Source organism: Cyprinus carpio, chromosome B17, assembly GCF_018340385.1.
Source record: "Cyprinus carpio isolate SPL01 chromosome B17, ASM1834038v1, whole genome shotgun sequence".
NCBI classification, from domain to species: domain Eukaryota; kingdom Metazoa; phylum Chordata; class Actinopteri; order Cypriniformes; family Cyprinidae; genus Cyprinus; species Cyprinus carpio.
This window is the reverse complement of record NC_056613.1, coordinates 6075634-6100046: the sequence shown is the minus strand read 5'-3', so window position 1 is coordinate 6100046 and position 24413 is coordinate 6075634. Positions and strand designations below refer to the sequence as shown.

General features: G+C 38.8%; 1 protein-coding gene across 12 annotated transcripts in view; it reads right to left on the bottom strand.

The window, feature by feature from the left end:
- The window catches only part of LOC109083202 (ral GTPase-activating protein subunit alpha-1-like), a 62802-nt gene that overhangs the window by 17548 nt on the left and 20841 nt on the right, over positions 1–24413 (bottom strand). For all 12 annotated transcript variants that reach the window (XM_042743327.1, XM_042743331.1, XM_042743328.1 and 9 more), the window contains 20 exons: positions 22942–23066; positions 22401–22614; positions 22137–22313; positions 21043–21195; positions 20746–20939; positions 20521–20619; positions 20201–20356; positions 19989–20117; positions 19730–19855; positions 17083–17141; positions 16177–16285; positions 15390–15500; positions 15242–15310; positions 14356–14487; positions 13990–14173; positions 11242–12229; positions 7894–7965; positions 7606–7729; positions 6414–6569; positions 1715–1873 (listed from right to left, as the gene is read on the bottom strand). In XM_042743327.1, coding sequence (XP_042599261.1) covers positions 1715–1873; positions 6414–6569; positions 7606–7729; positions 7894–7965; positions 11242–12229; positions 13990–14173; positions 14356–14487; positions 15242–15310; positions 15390–15500; positions 16177–16285; positions 17083–17141; positions 19730–19855; positions 19989–20117; positions 20201–20356; positions 20521–20619; positions 20746–20939; positions 21043–21195; positions 22137–22313; positions 22401–22614; positions 22942–23066 — 3536 coding nt within the window. The remainder of the gene's footprint in view (positions 1–1714; positions 1874–6413; positions 6570–7605; positions 7730–7893; positions 7966–11241; positions 12230–13989; positions 14174–14355; positions 14488–15241; positions 15311–15389; positions 15501–16176; positions 16286–17082; positions 17142–19729; positions 19856–19988; positions 20118–20200; positions 20357–20520; positions 20620–20745; positions 20940–21042; positions 21196–22136; positions 22314–22400; positions 22615–22941; positions 23067–24413) is intronic.

Genomic DNA, 24413 nt, shown 5'->3' with positions numbered 1-24413 from the left:
CACTCCCATAAGTCCATATTTTCAGCATGAAAAATGTGCTAGACAAGATTATAAAATGAAACAATGAATCTCTATAAACTCCTTCACTTTGAGTCTGAAATATTGTATTGTGATGGTTCCTTTTGTTTTATTCAAATCCATTTTATTTTATACAGTACTTTTTTTTTTCTTTTTAAGATATTTTTCATGCTTTTATTGAAGTCTCTTATCCTGATCAAAGCTGCATTTATTTAATCAAAAATACAGAAAAGTATTGTGAAATATTAGTACAGCTTAAAATAACTGTTTTCTATTGGAATATATTTTCTGAAATGTAATTTATTCCTGTGATCAAAGCTGAATTTTCAGCATTATTTCTCCAGTCATAACTTCAGAAATCATTCTAACATACTGATTTGAAGGAACATTTATTTTTATTCAACGTTGAAATCATTGCTACATAAAATTTTTGTGGAAACCATGATACATTTTCAGGATTCTTTGATGAACACAAAGTATAAAAGAACAGCATTTATTTGACATCTTTTGTAACATTATTAAGGTAATGATTTATACTTATATAAACAGAATGTGTCTTTGAAAGTATTAATTTATTTCAAAATAACAATCTTATCGACCCCAAGCTCTAAAATGGTAGTGAATTTGAATTTTTTCAGATAAAGAACATTATATTCAGGTAAACTTTTGTTTTCAGAATAAATAGATTTGGTCTAAAACATTGTTTGAAAATACTTAGTTTTATCATACTTTTTGTGAACAGGACTTTACACATCCTATAAGCTAGCAGCTTTATCCTTCAAATAAAAGGAGGCATGGAAATGTCAAAACCTCCGACGTATTTCAGTCTGTTACATAAAAAAATCCCTGACATTAAGCAGAAAAGATACAGTGAATAGCCCTCATGCACTGAAATGGGGTCTAAATGGACTTTCATAAAAGCCAGGCCTCGTCTCTCTTTATCTCTCCATCTTTCTACATTTCCTCAGACTGCATGAAAGACTGAGTCTCTCGTCTCGGATCCATCTCCACAGCGGAATTCGATTCTGAGAATCCCATTCATTCAATTAGCCCTGACATAACTGAGCAGGAAGCAATGGCTGGTAGTGCCCAAAGACAGATACGCTTCCACTGTCTCCTGTACCAAACATTGAGCTCATTTACAGAAAAACAAATGGATGTGATGCACAAACAAATATCTTTGCTTTACTGTATACCGATCTCTCTGTTCAGCAGTCGTTAAAATCGTTTTTTCTTTTTTGAAGTATGGACGAGGGTTTCAGGGAATTCAAATGCATTTAGCCTGAAATTAGTTGTGATGTTGTATTAGTAGATGCATAGAAAGTTCAAAAGAGCATTTATATGAAATAGATTTTTTTTAAAGATTTTAACTTTTTTTGTATAATTAAATGCCTTATTGTTAAATAAAAATATTAATTACTTAAAAAAAAAAAAAAATCTTATTGGCCCCACATTTTTGAACATTACTGTATAGCCAACATTTTATCCCCATCCTGCACGTTTACTCACAGACAAAAGTTTTCTATTAGAGTCAGGTGCTTTAAATGTGTTTTACAAATCTATTTGAATAAATTAAAAAGATTAAAAAAAATTATCTAATTCAGAAAATGATTGTTTGTGACATGTCTAGTTACAGACGGGAATCAGAAATAATTCAATGACAGTTTTGTCCTTATTGGTTCACTGTTGAGCTCACCTCGGGTTTTTTGATGATCTGGATGCTGTACATGTGGTTCTTCATGGGGTAGATGATGATGAGCACGTCTCCAAACTCAGTAGGAATGATGCCTCTCCGGTAGTCCCGCGAGTGCTCGGACCAAATGATGTGCACTTCATCGTTACCCAAGTGTCTTAACTGTATGGAGAGAGAATACATAAAAGATGTCATTTAGATTATGCCTTTGTCCAAACAGATTTAAAGTATACTTATTAAAGATATGGTTGGTCTATAGTAACTTAATGCTCAATGGTGATACCTCAATTTCATTGTGGAGTTCACATGCATAATACACTTGTATTGCATTGTTTACTCTGCAACAATAGAAGAAGCCTTGAGTTTGTATGCTGGTCATATTTTATGACCATCATGTTCTCCAAAACAAAAGCAAAAATGTAACTGGTTTGAATCTCGACTGCATGTAGCCGTGGTACAGTGCTATCCACTCCAGCGTTATTAACCTTGCGCTGTGACAGTTGAGTGAACGGACACTTGGTCCGTCTCTCCTCCTCTCATCTATCTTCCACCGATCACTCCATCTTCCCAGGACCCACTCAATCACTGCCAAGGCCATGGGCGCAGTGACCCGCCAACTGTCCCGGGCGACGGCCGCAACCTTTATGCAGCCAATGACAAACTCTGTCCTTTGGACTCAGCAATGGACATCGTTTATTTCTTTAACTGCTTTGAGGTTACGGCTCAAGTTACTTAAAACAGCAAGGATCATAGGAACATGAAGCTGAACAGGTCCAAAATGAATACTCTACAACCTTCATATGTATATAGCAGTGACTAGTTTTTATATGATGCTACAAAAAAAATCAAAGCAACAAAATAATTGCCATAACTGCCATTAGAAAATAAACATTGCATAAAACAGCAGCTGCAAGAAGAAAAAAAAAAAGCAGAAAAATAAATGTGTGCGCGCTGTGGCACCAGCGGCTGCGCTGCTGACACGCTTTAGTGTCTAGTTAACATGGTTTAGAGTTGCTATCGGAAGATCGTGCTCTGGATAGCCTCTCCAGCAGCCCTTGCAAATCCAATTTGCCTCTGAGAAGTCATGATAGGCAATGCAGCACAGGGACAGACCCAATCTAATTTGGGTGGAATATAGCCGTGTGTGGCGTGGAGGTCCCCTCAGCTACCCTGCAGGGCAGGGACAGCAGTCCAAAACCCCTTCACCGGCCCAACCGCTCCACACGTCACTTCACCTCACGCCTCGTACTCAAATTACAGCCATGAATAACATTCAGCCTTCAGCTGCACTGCCACAGACCAGGGACTGCCATTTCGTTCCAGGGTGTGTGTCCGTGTGACAAAATGATTGGAGTTTTATTGGACGATAAGGTGGTCTGGACTGAGAGATTTCTTTCATCTCTCAGCCATCTTTGTTTAATCATATAATATCATTCTGAGAAATGCCACATTCGATTGGCGGCCCGTAGTGCAGATCGTGGCAACATTCTGGTAGAAATTCAAACGGCCCGTCCTCATTGTGATAAGAATATTTAGATCTGCATTAAATTTATTATTGCAAGATGTGCTCAGTCACTTCAATGACACAACAACAGAGAGGAAAGAAATGTTTGAATTATAGAAGACAAATGATTTGGCTTCCCACAGTTATGGTAATGAATGCATAAATCCTTGATTTTAATATGTTAAAAAGATACACGTTTTGCACAGTTCTGCATTTTATCTTCCTCCTAAAAACTCCATCTATACATGTCATATTTTAGATGACTTTAACCCTTTAACAATTTTTGCTACTGTTCAGAGGTTTAAGGTCAGTAAGATTAAAAAAAAAAATAAAAAAAAATAAAAAGTATACTTTTATTCAGCAAGGATGCATTAAATTGATTAAAAAAGACAGTAATTGCATTTATACTGTTAAAAAGATAGTTTCTTTTAAACACTGTTTGGTGCATTTGTACATTTTACAATCATTTGAGCTCAAATTTGTACAAATGCGCAGAAAAAAAAAAGTGATGAACTGAAAAAAAAACTGAAGAAAAAATGACCAGAAAAAGTGCCCGTACTGAGAAACTTATTTATTCTTCTCTCTGAATTGAACTCATTTAAGATCACTTTCCAACCTCTCGCTGGTCTGTTTGCACTTCTGTACTTTCTATATGAAGATCAATCAAATACAGATCTGCAAATCTACAGTTCTACATTTCTTTCTGATTGAGTATCTTCTGAGTTTTACTCAGAAATATGGCACAGAAGTAAAATCATGTTGACTTTAATGTGCATGTCATTCATAATCCTCCATTTCTCTCAACAGGGACAAATATTGGTTTAAAAAAAGTGGGCCACAAAAACGGACCTAACATCTTGTCATCCTTCTGCTTAAAGCCAATTACAGATCAACATCTTCCCGACAATATCCCACAACCCCCCTTTCAGCATACCTGCCCAGCTCATAAAAACAGAGAAGATACAATAAGCTGTAGGCGAGACCATTTCAGACTAAACGTGGTAATCTATTTAGAGCCCCCCTTTACCACCCAATAAGCGCCCCATGAAACGTCCCTCTTACGGTCCACTGTAGCCCTCCCTCCCTCCCCACCGTCCCTCGCCACAATATCACATTTCTATCTGCGTTCATTAATAAGTCTTTGGGGCACATTAGCACCTTATCGCCTCATCTCTGCCCCAGAAGACGTATGAGTGAGGAAGTGAGGGGACAGCTCTAATGACAAGCGATTGGTCATTCGGCATGGGGCTGGCCGCTCCACAAACAGCCCCATATCACAGCCTTCCAGCCAAGCTCATTAAGGATAATGCTGCACATTATTAGATTTGTGCTGCCCATGTGAACGGAAAAAAATACCCATGCAGACTTACATTTGCGGGTGTTTCTTCAAGTACGGACACTTTAATGTCCCAGGGGTTGATTTTTATTAAAACTAACAGCTTGTAACAGTTCTTTTTGTTATATGAAGGTCACAATAAACTGACTTGGCATGGCAACTTTTTACCATGCCTTTATTTTTATTTTTGCTTCTATATTTTATTGCTTACCTTTGTCTCATTTTGTGTGTTTGTGTTTAACGCCATTTCAGCTTCTGTGGCTATTTTCACGGTGAGAAATATTATGGCTAAATTATATCATTTTTTTATCATTTATTTTTGTTCAAAATTCCAAAACTGTATTTGGCTTAAAAATCTCTCCAAAGAGTTAATTGAATAAAAGTTTTCTCAAAGGGTTAACACTCGCACAATCTAATAAAACATGCTTAATGAATAAAATGATTCTACCTTTGTCCCAGATCAAAAACTTCAATTTTAAAACATGAAAATCCACAATAAAAATATTAGCATTTTTTTATCTTCAAGAAATAATCATAACACTTTTCAATATTTATTAAGACAAAATATATATTTAAAAAAACCAAAGTAGTCTTTTGGTCATTGTCATTTCCATTGTTGAATACTATTAAACAGTTCATCATTTGAGATGTGTGTACACTGTTGGATTTTATTAGTAGAAGTAAAAGTGTGTTTAAAGAGAGTTTAATTTATAAAAGCCCACAGGGCAAAAAAGTGCCTAAACACCTTTACAAAGGGAAAAACTAGAGAGCAATGTTTCTCCATAAGGTCACATCGACTGCGAGGAAGAGTGAGAAAAAGAAGGGTGCGACATCCCTCTTTAAATAAAAGCGAGACAAGATAAAAGCCAGTGGGAGAGGCAGAACGAGAGAATAAAGTACAGCTGTTAGGAGTCATTACTTTCTCCTTTTCTCTGTTCTGGTAGCAGATAGGACCTTTTCTCTCTATGGGGAACCCAGAAACACAAAAGCGCAGCTCTCGGCAGGTATAAGTGTCCCACCCCTCAGATTAGCCTGGGTTGGGTTTAATGATGAGGTGTGAACGCACAGGTCAGTGAGGTTCTGTGTCCCACTTCACCCACCGCACAGGAGGAGCAGAGCTGCACTGCTGGAGATAACTCTAGACAGAAGAGCTATGAAAGAAATGACAAAGACTACAATCTAAAAGGCCTGCCACAGGTTGAGCTGTGAGGGGGAAAGTTTAACTCTTTAGAGAATCACCAGCTTTTTAGTGAAGGAAAACAAGATTTCTCCTTGTTCCATTGAGACTGGTGTACTATGCAGACAAATGTTCACGAGGCAAAGCTCCAGTCTAGTTGGCAAAGCTGCAAAATGGGTTATTTAGATGTTTTGAACCCGTAGACGTAAAAAATAACACTGTTCAGAAATACCTTCTTCGTGTTTAGCAGAAGATAGTATGTCATACAGAGATTATTTACGAAAAGTCTTAAAACTCTTAAGTATCAATATGTGCTAAAAATCTGTTTTGTTACTGTTAATTAAAACTAAAACTATAATTGAATAGATTAAAAAAGTTAAACTTCAAAATATTTCAATTGGCAACTAACTGAAAAAAAAGTGATCATTTACTAATAAATGAAATACAAATAAATTAAAACTATATAGAAATATATAAAAAAAACTTTTAAAAATGGCATAAGCACATAACAAAATGACTAAAACTTTAACTAACAGAAATTAAACCTGAAAATATAAAAACAAAAGCTAATTCAAAATGCTAAAATAGTATCTAAATAATACTAAAGTAGCTCCGGTGGAAATTTGTCATGTAACCTGACTAAAATCGTAAGTTCACTTCGAAATGGCAACTTCTACAAGTTTACCTTTTTAGTGAGCGAGTCGTCTGAGTCCGGAGGCATGCGCGTGGAAACGTGGAACATCACTTCAACTGTAGAGGTGGCGAAGTAAGGCATGGTCAAACCCGTGCTCTTGTTCCTCTGCAGGCCGCCCATGAAACCACAATGACTCGTTAGGTTCACCTGAACATTGAGGACAGAGTTTGTTAGGCCCATGAATTAATGGGATACTCCACCCCAAAATGAAAATTTTGTCATTAATCACTTACCCCCATGTCGTTACAAACCCGTAAATGCTTCGTTCGTCTTCGGAACACAATTTAAGATATTTTGGATGAAAACCGGGAGGCCTGTGACTGTCCCTTGGACTGCCAAGTAAATAACAGTGTCAAGGTCCATAAAAGGTATGAAAGTCGTCGTCAGAATACTCCATCTGCCATCAGACGTGCAATCTGGGTTATATGAAGCGACGGGAACACATTTTGTAAGTGAAGAAAACAAAAATAATGACTTTATTCAACAATTCCTTTGTCAACAGTCTCCTCTGTGTCTCTCCATATCACCGTATGCTGCTTATGCTCTTCTGTATCATCCGCGCCACAAGGAATTGCTGTTTCTGTGTGTACTTAGCTTTGATTTGAAAGAAAACAGCGCATCCTTGTGGCGCGGATGATACAGAAGAGCATAAGCAGCATACGGTGATATGGAGAGACACAGAGGAGACTGTTGACAAAGGAATTGTTGAATAAAGTCATTATTTTTGTTTTCTTCGCTTACAAAATGTGTTCCCGTCGCTTCATATAACCCAGATTGCACGTCTGATGGCAAGTGGCATATTCTGACGATGACTTTCATACCTTTTATGGACCTTGACACTGTTATTTACTTGGCAGTCCAAGGGACAGTCACAAGCCTCCCGGTTTTCATCCAAAATATCCTAAATTGTGTTCCGAAGATGAACGGAGCTTTTACGGGTTTGGAACTACATGGGGGTAAGTGATTAATGACAAAATTTTCATTTTGGGGTGGAGTATCCCTTTAATATCACATATAAATTATGTGTAATTTTAACATCACATATAACATTTAAATATGTGTGTGTATATATATATATATATATATATATATATATATATATATATATACATACATATATATATATATATATAGGACATTTATTAATGAATTGCCACCCAGCAAATAATTATCAAGATTTTACCTCCCAGCCCAGGCCTGACACAAAGTCCTCATAGGCCTGACTCCCGGCTGTGTTGGACAGAATTGAGTGCTTGTCTTCCTGCCCCTCTGCCACATAAAACACAGCAATCTTGTGCGTTTCACGACTAAAAAAGTAAATAGAGAAGAAAGCAAATTTAGGAGCAAAACAGGTATTCATTTTTGTCAGGTGGTCTCACAGACTTTAGAAAATAATGTCCCTTTGCCCTTACAAGATCATTCCTAATAGCTTTAAAAGAAACAACAGTGGATAAAAAGTGGCATAACATACCACTGCCTTGAATCCAGATTCTTCAGCTCTCTCAGTAGTTTTTCGTTCTTCTTAAGCAGGTGGAAACTGTTCCTGGATACAGCACATTTAATCGTAAGAGCTAATGAAGAGAAATATTCTACCAGATGACTCCTCTTCGATCACTTCAGGTTAATTAGCTTACACATTAGACAGGTGATCAACAACAACATTAATGTAATAAAAAAAGATATCTAGATGGACAGATATGACAGACAGAGAAGAACAATAATACAACTACAGACAGAACGATAAATAGATTTTTTTCTTTTTTTGAGGACGCTCTAGCTATTATTCACAGACACTATTTAGAGAAGCATTGCTCTAGACTGTGTGTTAGATCTCTTTCATTAAGCGCCCGTCTGCTTAATTACAGTCTTCCTTGTTTTTCTCACAGTCTCCCGGAAGATCTGACCCCACGACAAAAACGTGATCGAAAACAAACAACGGAAGATCCTGCACTGAAAAACATCTTATGACACGATGAGCCGTAAAACAAAAACCTACACATGATGTCATGGAAAAAAAAAAAAAAGTCTTAAATCTAAGATAATGCGACTTCTTTATGTCTGCAGCTTTTTATAGTTCAGAGTTCAGTTACTTTCTCCCTCTCCCCTTCTTTATCTTTCATTCCCTCCAAGTGGCCGTGTGAGTCATGTGGAAAAGCCACACGATGCTCTCTAAAAGGACTTTTTGTTTTGTTCTCCTTTTCTTTGAGCAGGGGTCTCTTTATTAGCTTGTTGCAATGTAATGGTCTTCATTTTCTCCATTGAAAGTGAGCCATTTCAGGAGGCGAATGCGCGAACGGCATAAAAGGCCGACATTAGGCGCGCGCTCACACACACAATGGCCCGGCGGATTGCAATGCCTTAGTCTCTGACCATGGATAAATGATACATGAATGCCTAGAGAGCGGCAGCAGGACAATTCCTCATTAAACAGCCCCTATGCATTTTCTCCCAGCTCTCCAACTCATAATAACCCTCCAGCCACATTCGAAAGGTAGCAGCCTTTTATTTTCACCCGACGTATCAGGAAAGAATGAAAAGTACCGCTGCTGCTCGGCAGATAACAGACCCCTCAAGAATTAATCCCCCCATAAAAGCTGTGTACACACACACACACACACACACACACACACCATTCACTCAGAGTGGCTGAAGAAAAGCTTTTTCCCTCCTGACAACTCTATGAGGGAATGGTGAAAAAACAATTTTCCTTCATTAATCTCATAACACAGAGCATGTATATCATTAAAATTAATGCCATTACATTCAAGGTGAAAAATATCCCCAATTTTCCAATTATTTGTCATCTGGAAATATTTAACCATTCTCTGTAATACCACAAAATGGAATGGGATCATTGAACCCTCACAGTCAAACGCAATGAGGGGAACCATTAGGCATTTTGGAGTGGGACGGAAACTGAGGTTTGGGCAGTAAGTGAGCACCACTGTAGTCTCTACTGGTGGATAAGCTAATCAGAAAAATGTTGACTGTTTAAAGAAGATTAACATGGCTCTGCGCAATCAGGGAGAGGTGCGAGCAAACAGGATGTTTACATGAATTATCGGCCTTCAACAACAGCGTACCGCAGATTGTGCTAACAAACTCTAGCAAAAAAAAGTAGTTATTCTTCTGGGAAAAAATGGCAGGATGGTTTGATGAAGTGTTGCTGATCACTTCATTCCTAGACCAAAGGAATAAACTCTCTGATATGGTGGTTAAACAATGCTAAAAAAAAAATTATTAAAGAATTGGCAGAATTATGGTTAATTGGTTATTAGTAATAAAATGTCCAAAAACTCAATATTGACAAAAAAAAAGTGACTAGATTTGGTAACACTCTAACAACAAACAACACAATCAAGTTCTCTGTTGATTTTGACATGGACATAATGAAATTAAAAACTTTGATTTCATTATATGAATTACTGCAATAACCGATTCTTGAGACAGACTTTTCAAAAATAATGAACAATTAAAAAATACACAGTGCATTAAAAAAATCTGACTTCAAGCCAGTTGCAACACAAGTAGTGAGCACAATGATGATGAAAAACAAGTTAATTTTGCTCTAGAATTATTACAGAGGTTGTGTGAGAAATTGTGGCAGATTCGAAAAAGGATTAAAATAGCAAAGTAGGATTTTTTTTATTTTTTATTTTTTTTATAACAAATCTAGCTTGGGGAACCACATTGGCACACCATGATGCCTGGTGTTTGGATTTTTTGAAGGATCCCTCCTATACATGTTTGACATTGCAATTTTGAGTTACTATCCCATACCTGCAACCACTGTTTTGTTCCTGAAGGCACCCCAATACCACACATTTTCAAACTCTTCCTAATCAAACACACCTGAATCAACTCTGCTCATTAGCAGAAGGGCCTATCGCACCGCTTTAGTTCCAGAACTAAATGTACAGTACTAAAGTACTGGGACAATTTTGTGCAGTGTTCAACAACAAAAACAAAGAAGAACAACGTTAACAACAGGAGGATGAAGGACGCTGTGATCGGAGCTGTTTTTTGTTGTGTCTTGCGGGTTTCACAATAATGGACATGGAATGTCTACGTATACGTAAAGCGATTGAAAGAACGGAAAGCAGGACTAAGAATCTCCAACGACAACTGGCAGTGCTATATTTGCTACAAGTGCCTCCACTTCAGTGTCTGTATATTAATTGCTGTTCGTCATATTTGCTAAATAAGTTGATACAATGTTTACAGTATGTTACGCGGCGTTTTAAATCATGGCGCGTGAGGGCGTTTTCGAACGCGTCTGGCCAATCAATGTATACTTACATCACGGGTAGTACCAGTTTTGCTGGTTAGACCCTGCTCCGGAATAGGCACTAATTTGGTTCTCGAAAAAGGCAGTCTGGTACTATGAAAAGGTTCCTGCAGTGCGAAAGGCCCTAGAGACTTCAAGACCTGAAATAAATGGCTCAGATAAGGGAAACATCCAAAATGTGTACTTTTGGGGTGCCTCCTAGGAGAGGGTTGGGAAACGCTGGGGTACACCATCCCATAACACGTTTGTTACAAATACGATTTGTACTTATGGATACTCTATATCAGGGGTTTTCAAACCTGTCCTGGAGGCCCCCCAGCACTACATATTTTACATGCCTGCCTCATCGAACACGCCTGATTCAACTCATCAGCTCAGCTAATAGAGACACTGCAAGACCTGAATTGGATGTGTCTGTTAATGAAGATGTACAAAATGTAGTGCTGGGGGGCCTCCAGAACCCCTGCCTCACAGGATTCCCAAGCATGTGCAACTGCAATGTGTCTTCAAGTGGTCCTGACTGAGTCTTACCTCTTCTCCCAGGAGTTAATGCCTAGTATGTTGAGGAGCAGTTTGCAGTAGTAAAAGGCCGACTGTGGTCTCTGCGGGCTTGGCTCTTGCTGTACTACGGCCCTCATGTTCAGGTCATTCCCACGATGCAGCGTAAAGTCCCGCTCTTCAGTGCACTGCTTCAGGATGGCATTGATGACATCATTCTCCTGCTTCTCAGACACACAGGTGGGCGGCGGGGCTGGAATGTTGAGCAGTGCGCCAGTACGTTGCAGGCACTCTGGGCTGGAGTATCCCAGGTACTGCAACATTTCATCCAGGGAGTCCTCTCCATCCTGCAGGGAGTCCCAGCTTGGGATCACCTCTCTGCACCGCCGTTTGGCCTGTGGGGCCATCAGTTCCAGCCCTGCCTCTTCCTCCTCGTCCTCTTCCTCAAGTTCTTCCTCCTCCCTGTCTTCTTTCACATCCTCCTCGTGCTCATCCATGTCCTCCTCGTTCTCCTGAAAAGCGCCATCCTCTGGTTCTTCTTGACTGCTTCTTTCTAGACTGTCCTCATTTCGGCCACGTTCTCTATCGCCCCCTGCTTGATTGGAGGACGAATAGAGGTGCAAAGTTTGACTTGGAGTGATGCAATGAGGTGGACCATACAGTACAGCAGAGTCCCAGGAGTGTTTTCCGGAAATGTCCCTCACGATCACTCGAACGCAGGCACTGGTGGTGGTGAGGCCAGCTGACATCCCGCCACCGGGCAGGCCATCCTCTGCTCGGATCTGTAGATAGGACAGCAGGGTGGTGCCATTGAGCACAAAGAACTGTAAGTTGGGTGCGTCGAAGAGTTCAGGGGTCAGGTCTGCGCTCTCGCTGTACGGGTTATCCTGGTTCTCGCATACCTGGCTGGTCAGAGTGGCTGGACCACCACTCATCGGATAGTGACCCAGGTGGTTGACCAGGTGGGATATGACTGTGCGTGCCGCAATTGAAATCAGGCCTTGCTGAATACGACTCCTCACTACAAACAGAAAGAAAGACAAAGATGCATTTAAAGAAGTTGTATGTGCAGATAGTTCTAGAGATTTTCATAGACAATTAGAATGCCCATCATTCATAAGGTTCTAAATATCCCTTACTACTTGTGTTCAAGATCAGTTTAAAACTATTTGGAATGTTCTCTTGGAATTAAAGCAACTTGACTGAACATCTTATTGACCAATCTGTATTTTGGGAGCCTTGTATATTTATTATATAAGCTGGTTCAGGTCATCTGGCATAATCAGCCATGTTTCTTACATAAAATGACATTTTTCATCGTCTGATCAACAAGTTTTAGTAGCATTAAAGACTGTTAAGTTGACATGTTGAAAAAACAAAAGAAGAAATTTTTGGTAATGGCCAGTTATTTTCCTGCGAGTTAATTTTTCTTAACATGGATAAATTTAAAGATACAACTTTTAAGAGAGGTTTTACTGTGCAAACTAACAGGATGCTGTTAGCACACTAACTAAACCACCATTAAACATACTGAAATAAAATAAAATTAAAAATTAAAAAAATTAAGAGCGTTAAAAAATATATAAATTAATCAAAACAAAATTTACATTTAGGTAGTTGACCTCACTATCGACTAATCGGGTGATACATCCCTAATTTTACTGTGCAGAATTTAACAAAAAATCAGAAAGTGAGAGAGATGGAGAGACTGCAGTGATGATGAAAAGGTGTTAGAAACAAGTAAAGAAATAGAGTTTAGGCACTCGTTTCATCAGGGATATAGTGGTTTACAGATCTATCAGTGTTAAACTCCTGCGGAGCCGAGATGAGTGAAGGTGTAGACGGCTCGTGTCAATACAGGGACATTAGGGTGTGATGAAGAATGCAGGATGCCTGGGGAGAGGTGCAGATGCCTCGATGCTGGTAAGAAACTCCCGATGGAGACACTCCTTCTTCACACACTGCCAGAACTCACAAAGAAACCATGCAGAGAGCAGCCCAATACCAGTACACTCAACGTGCCAGAGGCCCACTCCCCCCCAATCAACACACCACACCAATCACATTCAGCAACACTCAACCGCCTTAATGAGCCAAAACATTCTTAGACCGGAGCTCTCAGGGAGAGGGATTTTATCCTGATGCAGTAGTCTTCTGTACAGACCACCTTAGCCGCCGAGTGCCCTCCGATCTAGCAAGAATCCAGCTCTAGGAGTAATTTCAAGAGTTACGGAGGTAGAAAAGTGGTGGACACATGTCTCACTCAGGGTTGTAATGATTAGTTATTTTCGCCTGATGGAGAGAGACACAGCAACGGCAGCACAGGAAACCAGCCCCCTGCTGTCAATCTCAAACCTGCCCTCTCCCCGAAACACACTGAAACTAGCATGAGGGAGCAAACAGATTCGGTGATGAAGACATTTAACTAGTTCATCCCTGCTTCTTCTGATTTGTTCAGCTTGTTTTAACTACAGAAGGTGATAAAGATAGGAGAAATGTGGTGTGTGATGGTTAATACTGTGCAACAAGCTGTTTTTTTCCCCCATGTTTTTGTCTTATCCTGCAGCAACAGGGAGAAATGATCAATTTAGTTCTATGTTAATTCAAGTAAAAAGCTGTTATTTAATAAAATTACATGACAAAATTATTTTTGGGCCACTTTGACCCACAGTAATGATGCTCAAAACTTGCCATGTCACAACTGGTTAGGACAAGGCGTAGGAAATAGAAACTGGAGAGGTCAAAACAAGAACAAGAGAGAGGCAGAAGACGTGCGCTCACCTTCAGTGACGGGCTGCAGTTTAGAGGAGCGTTCAGAGTCGGGTGAATGGAGCGGCTCTGGCTCCTTCAGGTTCTCCAGTAGTAGGAAGGGGTCGTAGTCTGGGCTGCTCAAGTCTGACAGTTGAATGGGGAAGTAACTGGGGTTACTGAAGCTCTGAGCCCCATATACACAGCCATGGAGGACCTGAGGGGTGGACAAATGGGTTAGAAATACAAAGAAATAAAGACTGGGGTGCACTTGTTTATGTGTTGAGTTGTTCCGAAAGGGGAAAGATAAAATTAGAGAGTGATACAAAATAAAATGATGCATACTGAGATATAAAAATTATTTTTAATAGCAGATGTGTGTGTGTGTTGGACTCATACTTTATAGATGCAGCTGAGGATGGACTTGTCAGTTTTTTCCTTGTCTGAGGCTCCTTGGACCGGCTGCAGGAGAGTTTTTGGAGGTAGAGCCATCACCCAGTCCAGCAAGCATAGCAGCAGAGACACGACCAGCTGGAAAGAGACAAAGCAAAGTAAATCAATAAATTACTACAAAAATCATTCCAAATAAATGCTTTCTATTTTAATATATTTAAAAATGTGATTTATTCCTGACAAAAAACTTAATCTTTAGCAGCCATTACTCCAGTGTTAAGTGTCACATGATCCTTCTAAATCATTTTAGAAATCATTCTAATATGCTGATTTACTGCTCAAGAAACATTTCTTGTTATCAGTGTTGAAAACAATGCTGCTTAATATCTTTTGTTGAAAGATTTTATTAATGATTTATTTAAAATAGATTTTTTGGTAACAATGTAAACGTCTTTACTGCCACTTCTTTATATATATATATATATGCCACTAATTTTATATATTTTATATATACAAGTCAGTCAAACTTGTGACCATTTTAAAGTAACAGTACACCCAAAAATGGAAACACCCTCAAGCATCACCCTCATGTCACCCAAAACAGTTATGACAATTTAAGCCTCTTCCTCGCACAAACCCATCAAATTTCTTCAGAAGACTTATAATGTTGCAAAAACGTTGTTTAGTTGCTTTATAAAGCATTTCTATTTAGTAACAACAGGAAAATTGCTTGATGGCTGCATCAAGACAGGACAAATTGTTCTGTTTTTTAAGTGTACTTTCTCTTTAATAAAAACCATCATCAGTTGTTGGTTGAAAAAAAGCATTTATTTCACATGTACATGAGTGTGTTCTTTCATTGTGTTGGGGTGCATTTGTTAATAAGACATACCCTCTTGTCCAGCTCATGAGGGGAGGATTCTGTGACTGGAAGAAGGTAAGTGATGGTTGCAATAAGGACCTAAAAAGCAGAAAATAAACATCACACATCCAAACCATGTTTAACTTAAAATTCAGCTAACTTGTTTTACTGACTTTACCTCCACTATTTTCTTTGGAGTGTCAGGTGGGAATTTCTGCAGTTCGTCCACATAATTGATGAGCAGGTGCAAAATGTCTGAGGCCACCAGAGCAACGGTTTTATTTGAGAACTGGAAGAAAGGTATTAATGGTTAAAATGGATGCAATCAGCAACTTTAATGTGCTCAGACATGTGTGGAGCAAGACAGAAAAACTGTGTCGTGGGCCTCATCTGAGGTGATTAAGACAGAGTCTTTGCCTAATTCTGCTTCATGGAACGCACCCAAAGGAGAGAGACCCTCATGTCTAACCCTCCACTGACACCAGATTCACTGAACAGCCAATAGAATCGACCCGATCACAAACAGACTTTTCTGATTGGACCAGAGTTTGAGTATGTGTGTGTGTGTCTGTTGGCCCTAGCCTTCATTTCAGACAGAAATGTAATAATTCCTCGAAGTCTCTGAAGCGTGCATTCTTCAGTGGATTAGCCTTCTGTCTGTGAGAAGCAGAGAAGCCAAACATGTTGACGGTCCAGATTTAGGAAGGCTGGTAGGGGTGGGTGCAGGGAGTATGGAATAATCTTCTTCTGGATGAACAGAACACACTTGTGCCAGTGCAGTGAGCCCAGGCATCAGGAACGGCTTCAGAAGACTCAGGCCAAGGGCAATGCCATCATTTCTCTGCTGTGCTCACTTATGTTGCCACTGAAGGTTCTTTTACAACACAGATGCTTCTATTCCATTTATAATCAATCTTTACAGCAGAATATATGTACATTTTGTTGTATAATCAAGCATCCATTACCTTGAGAGTGACACAGATGACATTAAGAGCTTCTTTGATCTGCGGATGCTGAGTGCCATGAACCAGTTCCTCACAGAGCCAAATACCCAGACTACAGAGAGCCACACACCTGCAAGAAGAAACAAAGACATAACTTTAATTTAAACTTTAAAATAAACATCCAAACAATTTACAAATGCACCATCTCTTTAATAATATTTCTGCTTTCGATACAGAAATGTTTACATCTGCCATGTAAAGAATTTACTTAGAATTTAGCAAAAATATTTATTAGCATGAAAAAAATTTCAACAAAAAAAAACAAGTGTGACTCAAATGTGCATGGCTTGAATGAGGCCCACAGCTCAATGTGTTGGGGCACGTGCACTAACCACTAGACCATATAGATATTTAATCCTGCCTCCTGTCTGCCCCTTCTATGATCTAAGGCTTCCTCAGCTTTTCCTTGAAAAACACCCAAACTTTTTCCACTGGGAGTTATGGGGGCTTCTAATGGCTTGAGCCCCATCAGAATCCACTCTAATCCTACTGAGTCCTGGATTACTTTAAACGACAGTGCTCCTAATCTGTCTAGATATGACCAGAAACACAGCCCCACACCTAACACTGACCGTAATGTACAGAGTTATTAATCTGTCTGCCATGGGGTGTGCTTGCTTCATTTTAAAAACCAAATCTAACAAGGAGGATGCACTGACCTAGAACTTGCTACATTTGCATTCACTAAGAACAGGAAAATTATTTAATGTGCCACACCAAGCTAGGATGATATGTTGGGGGGGGACAGGATCAGGAAATGCTGCGAGCATTTAGCTAAACACTACAGTGCAACATGCCAGAGTAAATGTGGTAACGTCTAAGTCACAGCTTTGACTAGGACAAAGTGTTTGTGTTCAGGGCTTGTACCTTGCTGGTGCAGAAGGCTCATCTCTGGCAGAGGTCAGGATGTGCTTGATTATATGCTCCTGAAACAGAAAAACAAAATCACTATTAACAGGATCATATTTAATTTTTTTTTTTTTATGTTTTTTGTGACTTTCACACATTTAAATGCCCTATGTGTATATATGTGTATGTATGTATGTATATATATATATATATATATATATATATATATATATATATATATATATATATTATATATATATATATACATACTGTATATATACACTGTATATAATTTAAACAATAAGATAATACTAAAATGCATACTATAATATGAAATATAAGCGCTACACATCACCCAAATGTATTTTTCAAAAATACAGTAACTAATAAACACTAATATTGTGAAACATTATTACAAGTTTAAAGTAACAGTTTTCTATGAAAGCTTGTTTATATCTTTATAGATTTTTTTTCTCAGAATTGCAAAAAAAAGAAAAAAAGTCAGAATTGTGAGATAAGTTGCAATTACCTTTTTATTCCATAGCTTTCTGTTATAAATGATTTTAAAATGTAATTTTTTCCAGTAATAAACAACACTGATTTTTAAGCAGACATTACTCCAGTCTTTACGTGATCAATAACAATTCTTATTATCAGTGTTAAAAGCAAAAATAAATAAATAAATAAAAGAACAGCATTTATTTGAAATAGAAATCTTTCGCAACATTATAAATGTCTTTACTGGTACTTGTGATCAATTTAATATACCCTTGCATCAGAACAAATAAACAGTTCTGAATGGCAGTCAATGAAAATACAGGGTGCATAAAATCCTGTTCAAGGATCTGGCGACATCCTGATACCGATCAATTTCATTCCATCTAGAGCGTGTCAGATAATATGCACCCAGCCACACAGCACATTCGCTCACAGAAACATACACAATACCCCACACACTCCCACCAGAGACACAGATGCACAGAGTGAGATAATGCTGACAGACAAACAGATAATGATCAGAACCACTCACAACAGACACAAAATCTGACATAAAACCAGCAATCTGGCAACTCGAAACATGACATATCCAACCATCTGGAAAAGAAGCATCTGTCCGCACGCACAGAAACCGGATCACGTTAACCACGGTCTTGTCATTCATGGCCTGCTCCTGGTTATCAGATGCCATCATGTGAATTTCTGCATGCGAGTGACGGACGCCTCCCCGCATGGCATTAGCTCCTTACCGTCGCTCGGAACAACACGGCAACACAATAACAACAGCTCTATGGAGCTTGGCTCAATGCAGCCTGCATTGCTGATTGCCCATTAGCACATTAGTGTGGGCAGGAACAATTACAGCAGATTTCCCTGCACTCTAAACAACCATTGGAGTGGCATACATTCAGCCACTTGGATTTGCATAAGGGCAGGCGGTGGATCAGAGGTTAAACCCAGATGACAGATACAAGCACATGAGGAAGTCAGTGGTCAAAATGCAGCTGCATGAAATCAGAGATCATCTGTAGAAAAGATGCACAAAACTGCACATTTTCCAAACTGTTTAATAGATGGAACTATTGTAGAAGGTAGAGAAAACTCACTTCATCATGCGAAAAACACTGGAAGAAAATCTTAAATACTGAATTGTGGGTGGTGGTTTATATGAATGTATCTCTGAGAGGAACTGACTGGCTTCAGAAAAGCTTTGATGGTATTTTAAATATTTCATCTGATCGATGTCTTGAGGTGTGGTAACCGTAGTATAAGCAGAATAACTGACTCTGGGCCATTGAATTATTAGAAAAATAATGCACACCAGAGGTGGTGATGCAACCACGACACCCGTCGTCAATTATTCCTTACTTAATGTAGCATTTAAAAGCAGGTGCTTTGTTTACAGCAGTAACCAAGGAAACGCTGCATCACTGCTGTTCCATAAGCGCCACCTGCTGTCAGAGTGTGAATTTGCGTCTCATTCAGCCAGTCTGCTGTTTTTGATTCGTGCAGATGTTTTTAAGTAGCATCATTTCACAAAGCTAAGGTCAGACCATTCTGTTTTTGCTTTAAATTTAGAAATTATCCAATTTAATTTACATCAACAACTGCTCATGCAACATGTAGCATGTTTGTTTGGATTGTTCATGGATTCTGATTCATATAAAGGCACTGTCAAGGAAAAAACCGATAAACCGTGAAACTGTCAGAATCCTAAAGAAAAGCACAATGCCCAATTAAATAATTAAGTGAATAATAATTAAAACCAGAAAATAATGACATATAAAGGTTTTTATATATTTTTTGTATTTTATTATTATTATTTTTATTATTACTTTATTTTTTAAATGTATAAGTGGATTATGGGTTTGGGGAGGGGGAAGTTGTTCAGTTAAGTTCATAAAAAGAAAAAAGACATTGTATTCTTGTATGCACTTCATGTTTGTCTTTTGCAACTGATAAATAAAAGTTATAAAAAATGAAAATAGTAAATAAACTTTATATATAAATAAAAAAGAAATATTATAAAAAACTATTATTAAAAGGAAAAATGAGGCAGATAACCTGACCTCACTACTGCATCCATGCATCTTGACATCCATAATTTTTTGCTTTTATATTTTTAAGTATTATTTATACAAAAATTTCCTGGAGTAGGATGTGATACCTTGACATCTGTGAATTTCGTCATGAGGATGTCAGCTGTTGTGGGGTGCAGGGCAGGAAGTTCATTGTACAAGTTTGGGAGGCACACCAGGGAGCCCAACAAGATCTGAGCCTCCACCCGTGGAGCCTGAGAGAAAGACACAAGCAATTAACAACAGCAAGTTAAAGGCACATTGGATGTAACATTTGCAAACACATGTGCATAGATGTTAACACATGCAGAGGCAGTGATATCTGAAAGCAGTTTGGTGGTTTCTCACATTGAGGGACGAGCAGGCAGTTACACGACTCGCTGCCACGATGAAGTCCAGGATGAGCATAGTGGCTCCCGGAAGTCCAATAGAGAAGAAGCGTGGAGAGCAGTGCTTAATGATGGTGTTCACAATGTCCTGGGAGTCAAAGAGGAAGAAGTCAACAAAAGTTTTGTGCAAAGTTGTCAATCCACATAGTGACCAGGTACACCCAAACACACCTGGTCTTGGTGAAGCAGGCCGCAGTGCATGATGTTGTAGAAGTGCGTAAGGAAGTCAGAGTTAGGTGAAACATCCTGTCTTCTCTTCATTATCTTACAGATGAGCTTATAGGCATGGAGTTTCCCCTGCTTATAGCGTTCGCTCAACATAGTGGCCTGCACACAGACAGCACAAAACCTTTATAAACAATTGATATAATCACCAGACAGACAGATGCACAGATCCAACAAAGTATGCTAATAAACTAAAAATATAATAAAGCAATAGTCAACTATGATAAACAGTAAAGTGGATTTGTTCAAAATATTGATAAACTCACTTTGAAGAGCCAGGGAGTCAGAATCCGTAGAGGTGGAATCAGATCCGGCGGGGGTGGAGAAGACTGGTTGTCAAGAGAGATCCCGAGATTGTCTCTGATCTAGAGAAACAGAAAAAAAAAAAACAGAAACACAAGGGAATTTTTCAAGTGGAATTTGATTAGTAACGGCACTGTAAATCATCCTTTCAGAGCACTCTGAAAGACTCTGAATGTGGGTGTGTTCACCTTGGCCAGGTTCTGCCAGAGTTCACAGAGGTAGTCAAAGACCTGTGCGTGGATCTCAGGGTCCTTGATGGAGTTGACATCTCCCAGAATTCCTAGCATTCTCCTCCACATCACTGTGGCGACATCAGCATGCCAGCCGGACAGAGTGCCGCCAGCCATCACACTACAGTCCTCTGTCGGAAACTCACTGGTTTCTGAAAAGTGCAATCAAGCAGACTCATTACAAAGATGCAACAGACAGAGTACTAGTTTGCATCTGCATAGCTAAGTATGTCTATTTATCGATCTATACGTTACCAAGGTCATCAGGGGTCTGCAACACAGAGTGGTGCATTTTCTCATCCAGCTGTAGATCTTTATGCTGGACGTGTTCGGCAGTCAGCGTGGCGGGGGATGGCGTCTGTGATCGTGAGCCTCCCATAGAGTGCATTGGAGATGCGCTCTCAGAACCTGAGGAAATAACAAGAGCATCAACACTTCGATCTCTAAACATGACACAGAAACGCATTGACAGTAATACAGCATATGGAAAACTGTGACTGAAGCAAGGAATCAAGCAGCAGATGTTTTTACTCAAAGAAACTTTCTATACACTTAAATGAATAGTTCTTTTCAAAAATGAAAATTTTGTCATCATTTACTCACCCTCATGTTGTTCCAAACCTGAATGAGTTTCTCTTTTATGTTAAACACAAAAGAAGATATTTTGAAGAATTCTGAAGAACCAAACAGTTGTTGGTCCCCACTGACTTCCATAGTAGAGAAAGGTTTGGAATGACATGAGGGTGAGTAAATGATATCAAAATTTTAATGTCTGGGTGAACTATCCCTGTAACATGGGGAATGTTTGTTGGTTAGGTTAGTTTGGAAACACCCTAGTGCTCTTGAAAATAAGGGTTAGAGATTATGCCGTTTGTGTGGACTTGTATGGTATGCAATCGGAATGAAAGCAATCTGGGTTAATTGCCTGAGGGAACCACTATTGATGAAGAATTATTTGCCTTTTACAGTATAATGTGTTTCTCATTGCTGCTGGTTTCTGCAGAAATTCTATTCGGTGAGCAGTTCACATTCTTTGCATTACATGCAATGCAGCTACAACATATGTGTTGTTCTATGCATGTTAAAATTGAAACTTAAACCTAAAGAAACCTTGTGAATGGTTTGAAATCAAAATGTACAATACTGAAAATTAATCAAATATGCATTAAGACCAAGAATTCAAAACAACTGTTATGTATTTGCAAGTTTTTAAATTCAAATTTCAAACCACAAGAGCTTATTGCGACTTAAGGCTGATTTATTCTTCTGCGTCTGACCTACGCCGTAGCTTACAGCTAAACTGTTTTCCTGTCCTCTACACCCTGTGGTATATGAGTGTGAGTGTGTACCAGTAATGGTGACAGTGTCAGCTGACAGGCCGTGCTGACTGAGGCTGCTGGTCTCTGAGTCAATGTGGAGTGTTGTGAGACTGGAAAGCTCCTGTTCCTCTGCGGTCTGACCTGCTCCTCCCAAACTATCCTGATCCACAGAGGCCAGAGCACATGTTTCAGGGGGGAAGCTGAAATCTGCAGACAAACACACGAGTTTATTATCAACTTCTTTTAAAAACCCAGTTCTGGTTTGTCCCTTTAAATTCCACCTGAACGACTTACTTTCAAATTTGCTGTCATACTGAAAAGCATTGAAGGAATCTGATTGGCTGTCGGAGCTTATGAGGTCACTTCCACTGGCGCTGGCTGGGGAGGTCCACTCAGAGGGCACTCCGGGGTCGTCTGCAGGACGTGTGGCGTTCTGACGGTTCAGGAGCTCTGGTAGATCTTTGGGGATCTCCAGACTTCCTGGGCTACTGCCACGCCTCGTCATGCCCTAAAAAGAACATAGAAAAACCATAATATACACTAAAAATAATATACAACAGCAGAATCAAAAACTGGATTATTTAGTTAAGCAATATGCAGCATTTAGCAGACATGTGATACTATATTTGCTCATTTGTTTACAATTATTATCAAGCATTTCAATTTAAAGCGATCATTTAGTGTGATTCATTATAAAGAAAATACTGCATTAAATTGACATATTTTAACTTTTTTGATTTTTCTACCATCTAAGCAGTTCAAGTTTAGATAGAACTATGCTTTAATTAGATGTAGTTTTAAAGACTATGCATACTGAATGTTTGCATGGACATACAGAAGTGCTTCTGGCCCTCAGTCTCTCCTGGATGAACTCGTCCATGAGGTCACTGACATTAGGGTTGCTGCTGCCAGCATCGTTGGACATGGGCCTCATCTTCGGCGTCAGCTCATCTTTATTGGCTGAGTCAACAGGCACAGAAAGACACATCAGTATTTTACAGGGACCTTCCAAAAAGGGTGCAAAACAGATGACCTAGCAGAAGGACATGTACTAACGGACTCTCTCTTTGTAGTGGTGTCTGACTCTCTCAACAGCACTTGAATATAATTAGTTTATTTGAGTTTGGGGACAGTGAGTAAATAAACACATTGTTCTTAAAGGACAACAGTGCCTTAGTTTTTTGCTCATGTTTTACATTCACCTTTTTTCATATCTTTTATATATTTATTTTTACATTTATATTTTACTTCATAGTTTTGGGGTGGGTATGGTGTTTTAATGTTTTTAAAAAAAGTTTCAAAAATATAATAAAAAAATTATATTGTAAATTTTTGCAATTTAAAATAACTGTAATTTAATAATTTATTTATTTTAAAATGCCATTTATTCCTGTGATGGCAATGCTGATTTGATTTGCTCAAGAAATATTTCTAAATTTCAATGAAAAAAAACAATTTTTTGGAAACTGATATTTTTCATATTTTTGTGCAAACTGTGACACATATTAGGATTCTTTAATTAATAGAAAGTTCAAAAGAACACCATTTATTTGATATAGAAACCTTTGTTAAATATAAACAACTGCACTGTAACTTTTTATCGATTTAATCCATCCTTATTGTAAGTCTTTCAAAAATAAATATAAATACATCATACTGACCCCAAACTTTTGAAGAGGAGCGAATGTTTTTCTTGTTAATCTTGTAAAATCAGCTAAAATTAGCATGAAACCAAATAATCATGGATGTGATGCTTGAATCTGTTAAACTTTAACAATACAGTAACATAGTTTGTGGTGAAAAACTGAGCGAATGAAACTCAGCACTATTGCCCTTTAAACACAACCAAAATCCTTTAACATTAAACTCATAAAACACTAAACCAGAACACACACAGAAAAAATGGAAGCCAACCACAAAACTGATTTGAGTTTTGAAGCGATGCAGTTACTCACAGTTCATGCAGTCCCCAAACAAAGAGAGACAAGAGAGAGAGACAGAGCAAACCCTGGAAGTCCAAACCTAAGAGTTAGTGAGCCTTATGCTGACTGAGGTTAAAGTGAGACAGCAGTGACTGTGTTAGAGGAGCCACCCACAGCAAGACGAGGCAGCCTTCATCCCAAAGCAAAGGGTTAGGGAGCCACTGGTTAACGACAAATCATACCAACATGGCAGGGTGGTGACTGTGGGCATTTGGATACTTCTAGAAGTCTGGTTAGTTTAGACTACAAACTGTGTTTAAGTCACGAGAGCCCTGATTAACTAACAGCTTGTGCAACTGAACTGTCTACAGGAGCTGTTCTAAGG